Source organism: Calypte anna, chromosome 7 (genome assembly GCF_003957555.1).
Source record: "Calypte anna isolate BGI_N300 chromosome 7, bCalAnn1_v1.p, whole genome shotgun sequence".
Taxonomy (NCBI): domain Eukaryota; kingdom Metazoa; phylum Chordata; class Aves; order Apodiformes; family Trochilidae; genus Calypte; species Calypte anna.
Genome location: NC_044253.1, coordinates 17,505,666 through 17,519,316, shown reverse-complemented (window position 1 = coordinate 17,519,316; position 13,651 = coordinate 17,505,666). Strand labels below are relative to the sequence as shown.

General features: G+C 35.3%; 1 protein-coding gene across 2 annotated transcripts in view; it reads right to left on the bottom strand.

Annotated features, from left to right (window-relative positions):
- Positions 1-13,651, bottom strand: part of SLC4A10 (solute carrier family 4 member 10) — a 112,707-nt gene that overhangs the window by 6,270 nt on the left and 92,786 nt on the right. For both annotated transcript variants that reach the window (XM_030454755.1, XM_030454756.1), the window contains 9 exons: positions 12,997-13,102; positions 10,361-10,522; positions 10,003-10,116; positions 9,355-9,516; positions 6,307-6,558; positions 5,001-5,069; positions 2,637-2,810; positions 1,895-2,017; positions 11-78 (listed from right to left, as the gene is read on the bottom strand). In XM_030454755.1, coding sequence (XP_030310615.1) covers positions 11-78; positions 1,895-2,017; positions 2,637-2,810; positions 5,001-5,069; positions 6,307-6,558; positions 9,355-9,516; positions 10,003-10,116; positions 10,361-10,522; positions 12,997-13,102 — 1,230 coding nt within the window. The remainder of the gene's footprint in view (positions 1-10; positions 79-1,894; positions 2,018-2,636; positions 2,811-5,000; positions 5,070-6,306; positions 6,559-9,354; positions 9,517-10,002; positions 10,117-10,360; positions 10,523-12,996; positions 13,103-13,651) is intronic.

Genomic DNA, 13,651 nt, shown 5'->3' with positions numbered 1-13,651 from the left:
TATATTTTACCTGTAATGTCCTTCTAGTGGCAACTGAACAGTCCCTTCCTCTTCCATTGCTAACATACTTTGCTCTTCCTAGAAGGAAGGAATTTAGATATGAGATATAATGCTGCAAACAGTGAAATGTATGTATTTTAATCCTCTTGTCCTTTTCTGCATTTGAAGTTCTTAAAGTGAGACACTTTCAAGTACCTTTAATTTAAATATTTGACATTTTAAATCCTCTGTTTTAGAAGATGTACCTTAATGTTATTTTAAATGCCAAATAAAGGAGGTACTTTTATAACAAAAAAGAGAAAAATGAGTAACACTGAATAAGCAAATGTATGGTGAATTTTACATTTCATGCATAACAGGATATATACACTCCAATGTTAACATGCAAAACTTAGGAAAGGAAAATTAAAGTTCGCACACACCGTTTTAATTTTGTTAAACTTTTACTGCAGGGAAAGGTATTAAAACAGGACACCAAAATTAGTCTTCATTTTAACAGGGAAAAAACATCTGTGTCAAATCCAGCCCTAAACTATTGCACTGCATGCTTATATCATAACCAATACTCAGAGACCTCCACATCTTTCTTAGGTGGCTTTGTAACAGTTTACTCTGGTGCCTGCTGACAGTGTGAGTTGGCTCTCTAAAAATCAGAGCTTACCATTTTCTGGCACTTCAGCCAAAAGCCCATGTGCATCATACACACTGATATGCTGGAAGTGCCAGTACAATTTTCTAAAATAAAATTTAAGACCTCTCTGCACAGAACTTTGTTACTTCTGTGTTTTACTATTGTCACAACATTTTTTTTTCTCCAATTGGGAGAAATCACTTTGTTAATTCTTGTCCCAGAAAGACTTAGTTGATTAACATGAAAGTGGCTTCCAAAGGAGATCTGTGATGAGGAGGCATATATAATATCCACTATAAATGTACAAAACCTTGGAAAAGCATAGGCTAAAAATATAAAAACAACTTAAGTGATGAATTAGGATCCAATCAAATAAGTTTCAGATCTTGTCAACTATATTTCTGCAAGTTCTTGTGGGTAGAATACTTCTATTTTTAAAAGCCGCGTGATAGCAATTCTCCAATTAATTCCTTAGGCTACATGTCAGAAGTTTTATTACTAGTTAATTTTGTCATTTCCAGGCTTCACAGCTTCATAAGTTTTTGACAGTTGAACAGTTTTAATAATAGTTCCAAATATTTAGAAATGCCAAAATATGTAAAAATAACCTCTCAGAATAGACAGTGAATGAAATAAAGTAACAGAAGATTTTCCTAGTTTTGTTTTTCGTGCCATCATTTTAAACACGGGAAGGAAAGTGACATACAGCCAAAACATAAGGATAACAAGGAATTCTATCCAATAATCAGGTTCACAAAAAGAGAGCTATCTTGGTTACTGTTGATTTCTCTGAATTGTGATGACAACAGATAATGTGACGAAACAACTCTCTGGTCTGATTTGATACAAGCAGGGAAACAGTGATTCATATATTTTAATTTCAGCCTCGTAGTTTTATGGGCACATACTAAATAGTAAACAATCATCACAATATTTATCACCTAGGTAAACCCTTTTCCTCAAAACATACTCTATGCAAGTATGTATAAAGTAAAGTTATAGTTCTCTGGGTGACAGATGAGGCAGTGAGCTGTCAGAGGTCACAGAAGAACCCTAAAGGCAGAGAAATCTAGTTTTCATGGTTACATGTTCAAATTATTATCTCATGTCCTATTTCTGCAAATAGACTTACCAGTGGGAATCCTTACACACACCATTTCATTGGTCTCAGATCATATCTCAGAGCATCCCTAGGGATAAATTGCTGATTTGCTGATAAAGTGCAACATAAAAAACAAAACAAAACCTGAAACCATAACCCACCTCTTTCTCAGCATCTTCCAGTTTCTTTTTCTTGCTCTCAGGCATCAAATCATCTAGCCAACTGAGCTCCCGCTTAGTGAAAAAGAAATCCATGAGTTTCCGGACAAATACCAAAGCTAGGACCTGGAAAGATATTAATTTGAAGAATTAGGAAATCAAGCAAGTAAAACTGACAAATAAGTTTGTAGAGGAATACATTCAAAAGTGACCAGTATTTACAGCTACTGTTTTATATTTTCATTTGGATAGGCCAACAGCTGCTCTTCCTTTGTTCAGATGAAGTAAGGTTGAACCATTGAACAATCACTGAGTAGACAAGATAGTTTTTATCTTCAGTCAGTGAAATAATCAAAGATAGATCACTTAAAACAGCAGAATATTTCCAACAGACAAAGAAATAGTAGGAAAGTTCCTCAGCATAAGGAACAATCTTCCTTAATGAATGAATGTTCTTTCTGTAAAATGACTACTCCTTAAATAAAATCATGAAATAAATTTCAATATTTTTTTAAATAGAAGAGAATATATAGTTGGGCTACCCACAGATAAAAATAGAGTGCCACGTAGACTCCAGCTAGAGGTTATATCTGGAATCTTCCCTTACTTAATACAGTATCAATTGTTCTTGAACATTGAATCAAAACATTATTGCAATTTCCTACCCACAATTAATTTTTTCTTCAATAATAACTATGCACAAGTGAAAAGGGATTTTATAGACAAAATAAAAAATGTTTCATACCATCATAGGAAAGACAATGGCAGCTCTTGAAACCTTTATAATCCACAGAAGCACAAGACAACTTAGCTGAATTACAGTGAAGAGATGAACCTTTCTAAGAGGAACATGCCTCAGATAAATAAAATCTGGCTGGTGTTTTGCAGGCATCCAGAATAACTTTATCCTGTCAAAAAGCTGAAAGAGAAATTTTTAAAAGTTTACATAAAAATGAGCTGTAGGACCATGTATGCTGACAGTCACACACTGCTTAAAACATTCTGAATATCATAGGAATCTGGCTTGTTACTCTAAAGGCAAAAACTGAGCAGAAGTCCAAGAGCACAGAACAAGACTACCTCTGCTACAGCCATGAGCCATGGATCTCTACTGGTCTAATGGTAGTAAAGGACTCATCTTGTCTTCAGTTAAGCCACCAGAGTAAGAATAAGAATCTTATTACTTAAGTAAAGTTTAGCTATTTGGTTAGCCATACTACTCAAGTTCCTTTACATTTTAATACACATTTGTCTCCCTGGGTATTTCTACTGCAGATGTGAGATACTGGAGTCTGCTGAATGACATTCTGTATAGTCGTACTCCAGGAAACATCCTGCTTACTAGTGCATTATAAGTTACACACAAAGAAAACAGTTACTTTAAAAAAGTACTGCTAAGATTTCATGTCAAGAACTCTTAAAGTAAGGCAAAACCAGACTTCCAAGTAGATGTGAATCAACTGTGAATCAAATTGAATGTAAGATGGTTGGATCTGTTGTATGTACATGCTATTACACTGCCTTTCTAATACATTCATAACTATGCTCTGCTTTCTTAAGCACACAAAATGTTGATCTGGAAAGATCTCTTCAGCCTTTTATCTCCTGTGGATGGATACTGCTAGGAAAATACATGAGAGGTTCTTGTTTTCCAGACCTACTTGGCTCCATACTGACCCAAGACTTTGTGTCAGCTGTCACAGCACAGTGATGATGGTGATGCACCATTTCTCCTTGCATAGATGAGCTATGCTATATTCACAATCTTCAGGATTCTCAAGTTTCAGGGATTTTTATTGAGATGTGCAAATTGCATATATTTTTTTAAAGGCTTATAATTTGGCCAGATTTGAACATATTTCTTTTTCACAGAAACAGCAAAAAGCACATCCTCCCACAAAAAACATCTTATCAAATCTCAGTTCCTTATCCCAGCTTGGGGGAGGGAAATAAGGAGGGAGATTCTATCACTTTTCCAAGTAAAGATAGCTAGATTTTAGCATGCCTTAAAAGCACCCCTCAATACGTGTACTTTCTTTTAACCACTGAACCATATTAAGTTGAAATTATCTAAACCTCAATAAAAGCCAAACTACACTTCCTGGAATGTCATCACAAATGATAAGAGCAAGGAGAAATTATAAAAGGAAGAGTTTCTGAATAGAAAACACTAGTAAAAAAACAAGACATGTTTCCAACTTTACCTATAAATCATAGAAAGCTAAAAAAAAAAAAAATGTTTTTATGTCATTATCAACATTTTCAAGATAATGACAGAAACAGTTAGGGACTTTCTTTGCTCTTTGTATTTAACAACCTTTGCAGAGTATAATTCATGTTTTCATCTACTCTTTCATCTGTTCATCTTCTCTGTTCTTCCTTGGTTGTTTTGGAAGGTATATTAATACCTCCATTTTGAAAACAAATGCACACTAGAAAATTTTGAGTTTTTGAGTCAGATGGGACAAAAGATCTGACACCGCACCATTACCCACTGCAATCATCCATAAGAAATGGTACATACCATTAGCAACCCTGACCTAAATGCTGGAGTGCCTGGCTTCTGCCAGGGGTTCCTACTTAAGAGCACTGCAGGAATGCTGCCCTTCAACCCCAAGGACAGAAATTAAGTGGCATAGGATTTACAACAGTTCCACTTCCCTGCCTGGGGCATTTATTTGCACAGATACATCTTCAAAATCTCACTTGTGTTAGTTTTAAGGCACATTAACTGAAAGCCTCATATGAGCAAAGTCCAAGATGAAGTGTACCACTATAAAGGCTGAAAAGGCAGCAGGCAAGCAAGAGAACAGGAAGGCAGGGGAGAAGGAAGTGATCCTGGTAGTTGTTACTGTTTTTAGGCTCAAGCAAAATTCCCTTGATAACAAGGGAGAACAGAAAAATCAGCACCTAAAAAAATTTATAAATGGAGCACATTAACTAAAGGGAATACTCTAGTTCAGGTAAATCAATTTTCCTTCTTAAGTGACTCAAGAATTTAAAGTTGGCAGCAGATTATATACAAATGATAATAAAGTATTTTAATAATAATAGAGACACATTTTAAAGAACCCATCATCAGTAACAAACTCTTCATAAATCCGTTTACCTGAATTCCCTTTAGAGATGAAGCACCCATGTAAAGAAATACCCCATAAAGTACTGGCATAGGAATAAACTGCAGAAACAAGCAGAGAAAGGGTAGAGCATATTAAACACCATCAACAACTTCAAGTGCTTCTAGAAAGACATTGTAAACAGTTGAAATTCAAAGTGCCATATGCCTGCATTAATCAGACAACTTGTAAATTCAGAGCCGAATCAATTACAAATTAATAATGTTTCTCAGAGTATAAAGCAAAGGCAGAAGCTGGCTCTGCAGTTTTGTTTTCCTCTCATGGCCAGCTATTACAATATACTCTATTCACTATCAAGGAAATCGACATAACTACATGTAAAAAGGAAATTTTTGAGAAATACTTAAATTCTTTACTTAAAAGACAGCTCAGGAGACCATCTGAATAGTAAAGGTATAATCATCTGAAAAACGCTCAACGCACACACAAAATACTTTATACTGCTAAAAGAAATGTTCTGTGCTGTAATAATTTAAAATTGCATTAATTACTTCTATGGGATGATTTTGTAAGGGAGTATTTCCATAGATAAGTGTCTGTTTTAAATACTGAATCCACAAAACACACGTTCTGTGAGTTTTCAAAGTGATGGGTTTACGATACTCTTAACAAAATACTACTGGGAAGTAGAGGTTTTAAGGGCTGGTTGCCTTCACTGTGACAACATGGAAGTCTAAATTCTGGTCTTACTGAAGCCAGTGGCAAAACACACACTATTTTTGCACAGGCCAATTAATTTCTTAAAAACAGTAAGTATCATTTATATAGATGGATGCATACAAACAGACACCCAGGATACTGATGAGCTGTATTGAGTTTGCAGTCAGCATGAGAGAACTTTCATGTTCATTTCCAAGAAATTAATCAATGCAACTGTGAAAATATTTTCACATTAACCAGAAATCACAAATTGTTTTTTGAATTTACTAAATAAATGTACTTCCTGGTATAACTTAGCAAGATTTTTTCACAATAATTTGTCGTGTGCCCAAGGTCTTGGAAGACCTCTTAAGATCATCAAGTCCAACTTTATCAATGGCAGAATTACCTTTCACTTCCATCAGACCAGACCATCAGAAGGTTTATATTTTTTAAATGTTAGCTGTCCCTAACATTTTATTATACAAAATTAGAATTCCACTTCAATTTATCATTGTGTAACATTATGCTAGTTAGTAATGTACCTGGAAAGGGCACTCATTAAATAATCCAGTAACAAAAGTGGAATGTTCAGTGTACTGCAGTATTCTTTAGCTTTTCTTTAACTCCCCAAATTACCTTCAGGACACTTGTCAAAAAGACAGATGAGCCCATAAGAATAAAAATCATGAGCCCTGTGACTCTTTGCTCCCGAATTCCAAGAAATTTTGGTTGCTCCCCTGGAGCAGAGCATTCTGATTCCAGTTTCAAGCTGTTCACATGGGAAATAGAGAGGACAGTTGCTGCAACAAACCATGGCAATCCCATAATAGAGCACACTCCGAGCATGACTGCCACCATGAGTAGGTCAAGATGGTATCCACATCCTTTCTGTTGAAAAAAGTAATGACAGCAAGAAGATGTAAAATGATATCTGAATCAAGGAACATACTTCTGGCAAGCATTCGTAATAAACAGTTAGAGACAACTAAAATATTTGTTACATTTTTCTGTGTGCTATCCAGGCTGAGTCACTAGCCATGGCCAACTGGTTATCTACAGAAAATTCCTACTAGTTCACAAAAAATGCTTAATGTTATCAGACTCATTCCAATTATACGTTAAGTGTACATATCATAAATCCACTTTGCAAGGGGCACCAAATACCTCTCCTACTTAAAAATGAGGTACTAGTAAGAAACTGGAAAATAAATACATCTTCTGTTTTCATTAAATCACTTGTGGATAACAGTAAGAAGCACATCCACCTGCACTGCCAGGTTTCCTCTGCACTAAACCTAGTAGATTAAATAAATTCAATCCATCAATATATGCAAGGCGGAAAATATATATTTTGTTTCTTTCATACACAAAAATTCTTAAGTTAACATTTGCAGTCAATTTATGCTATAAAGAGCCACAAAATCACACCAGCCCTTTAAAAGTTTTTATAGATGTTAAGCACATGTTAAGGTAATAAGTTTTCACTAATGGGCTTCATTTTATCTAAGAGTAAGTTAGCTGAAAATTAAAAGAAATTAAGCTATAATTAGGATGTATATTAAACTAATTTGTAAAATATTGTCAGCTACTGTTCTGTTGGTTTCCCTATTCAATACCTAAAAGTTCTGTCATAAGTAATCACATGAGAAGTCGGCCCAAAACCTCAGGTTTTGGATCATCTCTGTAGTAGTCAAAAACTTTGTAAATTTACCAACAGGATGATGATGCGTGGCTTTTGTAGCAGTGGATAAAACTCATTAGTCAAATCTTAGATATACTTGAAAAGCTGCAAATACAACCTGAGCTTGAAAATGACCAATGATCTGCATCAAGCTTGGTTATACAGGTATCTGTTACCACAGCTGAGATGGATATTTCTTTTCAGTTTTAGTAAGTATCCAAGATTACCATACAGCTGCTAGCAGAAGCTCAAGCTATTTTCCTTTTAAAAATCAGATAGGTAATCTCCACAAAATTTTGCAATATGGCAACAAATCCAATGCCATGGTCTGATGAAACAGTGATATTCATGCAAACAATGTGAATATGTTGAACTATAATTTTGCCTGTAAATCCATGCAAATGCCTTTTGACATAAAAAAAGTAACTAAACTAAACTTGGAAGGGTTTGCTACAGAGACTGCCAAAAGCTGAAATGTGCACTATTCAAAATTTGCTATGGGAAGTACAAAAAAAGAGGGGAAAACGAGTTGGAAGCAAACAAATCATTTCATTCTGAAGACAACTTTTACTTCTAAAATGGGAAGCGTCTGGGTTTATGAAAATGTAAGCCACGTATCGAAATGAAAATGCCATCTTATTTGCTTACATTATTTAAAGAGGGGAATTCATATAAAGTAAAGAAAATGGAAAGAATCAATTCCAGCAACCTTCCCGCACTCCCCAAAAGTGCTTATGAGTCTTATTTCCAAGAAACATCTTGACAAACTCAGAGATGTGTCAAACACAGATATTAGCTATATGCACAATGCACTCAAAGAACTTTAATTCTAAATCCTAACAGAGACACCTTTTTTTACCTTCTGACACATTTATGAGGAATGTATCTGCTAATGCATACAGAAACCGAGAGCATTTCCTCACATTCATACATGATCTGAGGAACCTGACATATGGGAAGAAAAGGAAGCATAGCAACAGGTGATGCTACACCAGACCCCAGCAAAACTAAAACGCAGCAAGACAAGGGGGCAGCCAGGAGGACCATCTGACTCCCAGATGCCAGTGCTGAAAAAACACATTCCAAAGCTTGGCAGCAAACTCCTGCATCTGTCAAGTTAACCACATGCAATGCTATGGATTGACATGAAGAGCCAGGCTGACAAAGAGGGCAAAAAAAGAACATATCAAATGTCACAATCATCCAAGAAGAGGCAGTGCAAAGTGAAGGTTGCAAATGCATTTGCTAAAGCAACTTGGGATTGGATTGCTGCTTATTAAAAGTATGTCAAAAAAAGCCTAAGCTCTCTGCATATACATGTACAGAAACCTGCTGCTAGATTTTGCCCAACAGTTTTTCAGAGGGGTGATGTCCCTTTTTCTCTCTCCATCTGTAGGCAACTAAAGTGTTAGAGAACAGAGCAGGAAGTTGTCCTATGTTGTTTTAAGAACCCATTGTGCCTCTAAAGCTCAGCCTTAATCTTCTCCCTCCTTTAAGATAGGAAGGGAATAATAATAAAAAATAAATAAATAAATAAAAACAACGGATGGGTAGAACCAAAGAACAATGAAGAAAAGAAAAAACCCACAAAACTTTTTTTTATAATATAATTCCTAAACACATTTTCAAAATCCAGTCCAGTAGAACAGCATTGCCAGTATCTGTAGAGGCAATTAATATTATGGTAGTTAAGGAAATCATTAGCTACCAGATTTTTTTCTCTAGATGAATGGGTATTATACATCCAATGAAGTACAGAGGACAGCACTTTCTTGATTCAGAATGTCTGTTCCAGATCACATTCATTAAGACTTGACTCCTGTAAGTCAATGAATCACTGACAGAGGGTAAAGGTACTAACCAGATCAAGAGAGAAAAAGCATAATAATATAAAGGGGTGCTATGTAACAAATATATAAATTGACATGCTCAAGAAGATGAAGGTACATGGCATAACCTGAAGAAGAAAATTACACTGAAAATGTAACTATTTGACTAAATACCTTTAGTTTGTGTTCTTTTCTATTGATAATGACAGCTGTGATCTGCTGGTCCATAAAGATAAGGATAGTACAAAGCAGGGCTGGAATTATAGCAGCTATCACTGTCCACCAAGGATTAGGCCCCAAAGGAGTAATAAACCAGCCGCGATCATCTCTGGTGGGCTATAAAAACAGAGTCAGGCATGACCACTCAGAACTCTAAGGATTGTTCACATTTCAATATCATAATAATACATATAATAACATTATTAGGACATGGTTTCCATTAAAATTAATCTATGTAAGAGCACAGGAAAATGCTAAACTTCCTATGATACAAAAAAGAGAAGTTGCAGGTGATAAAATCACCTGCAATATTACAGACTTGGTTGTATTTGATACAGTGAGCACAGAATTTGTAAGGAGACACGGAATATTACAGTAGTCTAGGATTTGAGAAAGGTTGATCCCCTCACAGAAGACATTAGGAAGTATGAAGAAGCTTGATGGAAGAGGCCCATTTGCACTGAACACTAATCAAGCTACATAGTATATGGTGAACATGGAAACTCAGTATCACTACTCCCTGAGAATAAAAAAATTTAATAAACCCACTAAGCACACTACTCTGTCAAAATAAGAAAATAGAACAATTTATAAACAAATTACCTTGAAAGCATTTGGAACCTGAAGTTTTGGTGATGGAATCCCAATGGCATAGTCAATTAAAACCATGGACAAAATAGTGAGAAAGACAGCAAAATCGCTGACAACGGATCGTACCTACAATTATTTAGAGAAATGACAACTTTTATTAAATCATTCATATGTGTTTTAGGATTTTTTTTTTCACTGTTTTAAGCCATTTTGTGCTTATAGCTAAAACCATGCCTATTCTGATAAAATTTTCTAACAGAGAAAAGATGCTGTGTCCACTTCACCAGCAGGTAATTGAACTTGCAATGCAGATGGAATTCATGATTCCACATGACTAATGACAACTTTTGAATTAAAAAATGGCACACACCTTTGTTGGGAAGTATCGGCTGGTTTTGAACTGCTTCAGTGTGGATGACAGTGTTACAGTAGAAAAGAATAAGATGACAGACCAGAAGAGGACATCTGGAACATAAGGGCCATGATGACCACAGGCTCGTCCGACAAACTCTCCGTGAAACTTTTTACATTCCTATCAGGGAGAGCAAAGTAGTATTATTCTGAAATACACTGTTATTTTCTTTAAAACTACTTTCCTAAATTACCAGTAGATGGTATTACTAGAAATCATGAAATAATTTTTAGATATTTATTCATTTAAAAATTAGAACTCTTAATGTTTGTATTTAGTCTGCATGGAAAACTCTCAAACCCTCAAAAAAAATCTCAAAATTATTAAATTATAGAGTCACTAAGACATACCTTAAGTCATTAATGTTAATTTTTATTATTAGATTTCAAAAGTATTTAAAACTGAACAAGTACCTTATTTATTTTCTATTTAAAACCACAGATGTGCAATTCCTATTTCCTTTCAAGAGAGGAAATTGATGTTCAAAATCTACCAAGAGAAAGGCTGCTTGTGGTGCATTTTCAATAACTGAATTTTTCGTTTTCACTTTATAGGCCCCACAATTCAAGAAAAAGCTACTGGGAGTGTTCAGAATTAGCCTAAAAGGCGACAAATACATTTAATACCACATGGGGGCAGCACATTCCATAAATTATCTTTTTCCTTACAAAAGCGATCTGATAAAATGCTACAAAACCCAAACGCTCTCAACATTAATTCTATCTACTATAAGATACGAGAAAATATGCAGATACATTAGAAAAAAATATCTTTTAATTCTCCAATACCATCCTTAGTTATCTGAAATCACACTTGTAACAAGCAGAGAAATAATAATTTGCTCTAAGAATGTGAGCTACAAGCTCTGGACTCACAATCCTTTCCTTCTGCTTGCCAAATCCCCCCGAACACATTAAGAAAAAAGAAAAGCAGAGATTCCAGGCAACAATATCCTGCCAAATCGGGATCTTTTAGTATCAAATGAACTGGGTCATTGGCTCATCAGACTCACATCACAATACTGTGGCTTGACATGTTATGAGAAACTTTGGCTTTCAACCAAAGCTGGCTTCGAGAAAAAAAAAACAAACCACAGTTGCTCTTCAATGACTCTGAGACAAAGGAGTCGTATAGCAGTAAACCTGTGATAAATATGAAGCACTTAAGACTGATGAAATAAAAGTTTTAGATGGGGGGAAAAAAGTCTCAGGAAACCCAGAAGAAATTCTAAAAATTCTGGGTCATCAAATAGAAAAGTTGTTCTCCAATAAATAAATACAACAAATTTTTAAAATATCCGTTATTTTTTTGATTGCTATAGGGACTCATGGGAAAAGTTGGTCATTATCTTGCTACCCATGTAAACTCAAATTTCAGTAATAAGCTTTTACAGAAGTTTTAAAGGGCTTTATATAATGCAGCCAGTCTTTTACATTTATAGTTAAAACAAAATCTGTTATTTTAAATCTCCTCAGCTGCAAATGTACTCTGAAAAACACTGTCAGAGATCTGAGAAAGTGAGAGGACGAGTCTGCCCCTGCACAGATGCTCTTAGAGTGTGCTGCAATTTTGAGAATATTCATTCTGGATTGCTGGAATCCCTCAGGCCAGCAGTTCTCAACTTTCTTTCTGCTGTTGCCACATCAACAGAGTTGAGGAGAAGTCCTTGCTGTGAAGACGGAGCAACCACGGAAGGCAAATCTTGCTTAACTCGTGATAGAAGAACACCCATTCTGCATTCCTGCCTTTGAGTCTGCTAGAGGTGGTTCACTGGATTGGCTTTCAAGGATTTGGTTATACCTACAATGGGATTAATTCAACTATAATTTTGAGGAAGCCCTTTATTTTGGTGCCTTTTGCTCTCAGTTTGACTGTAATTAAATGATTCATGTGTGAAATAAAGTAGCAGCCTGATCTCAATGACATTTTAATCAAGTTGTAAATGTTGCTTTAAAGAAGACAAACCTGAAGTAATAAATCTTTAAACCTAGGAAAGTGTACTGTTTATAAGAAGTTACATATCCATACAAGTACCCAAACTGTCTGCAGTTTGTTCTGCACACACACCCCATTCCCCTAGAAAATAAATAAGTAAATAAATATATGAATAAATAAAGGAGGTAAATTTGGTCACTGAACAGAAAATGTTACAAATTTCCTCCCCTTCCTATCTTTTATAGTCTGAACAGCTGTAAGAATGTTTTAGGGGAAATAAATGTTACTGGGTCTTTCTATACAAGGGAACCTTGGTTTTGCCCTCTGGCAGAATTTAGTACAAACTGATTGTAACTTGACATGTTTAGACTTAATCTCAGCTAAATCCATGTGTGTCAACAAATTTCCAAAGCAGGGCACAAATTGCACATACTTGCTTTAATGTGTACTATCAAAGATCACAAAATGCTTACGAAAGGAGATAATGCTATAAAGTCTATGTTAATCTTTGTTCACTTAAGCATATTTTACCCTTTATTTGAGCCAAACTGATCAGAAAAAACATGTGCTTTTTTTCAATATATTTGCTGCAGTAGGAGAGACAAAATAATTTATGCTTATGCCTTTTTTTATTTGTTCAGTTCCAGTATTTCACTTACTGACACAGTTAGGTTCCCCCATGGCACATCAGATGCAGATATATTGTAGTCCTGCCAGTACTGTAAGGTTTTATTGCTGGGATGTTCTGGTTCCACACAATCACATCTGAAAAGACAAAATAATATTTTTGTCCTTAATAATAAAAGATGTATCAGATAGAAAAAAAAGTTGTCAGTGTTATGACATAAATAGTGCTCTACTTTGCAAGATAATTTTAGTTCAGATGAATTCAGTAAATGCATGCTTTATAGCAGTTTGTAGTTCAGTAGCTAGTGCTATTACAAGAATATAATTTGCCGTGAGGTGCATATGCATATATAGTAAGTAATGTGACATATTTAAACCACTGTCCACAGCACATTTTTCCACCTATTTTTCTCCTATTCTCTTGCTACTTCCAAGTAGCAAGTTCATAACACTGAGAATGTGCTAGTCTTGTTCCACTCCTTACACCTAACACTTCCCCCTACATGGGGATTAGATGCTACACAGATCCAGGCTGATGCATTTCTCAAATGCAAACAGTCTGTATCCTCCTCCTTTCTCTTTACCAGAATGCCTTGGCATGCAAAAAAAGCCAGTGAACTGTCAAGGCTCTGCAGACCTCCAGCACCAAAGGCCCCATAAACTTTTGTGTCCATTTTCTTGTATTCA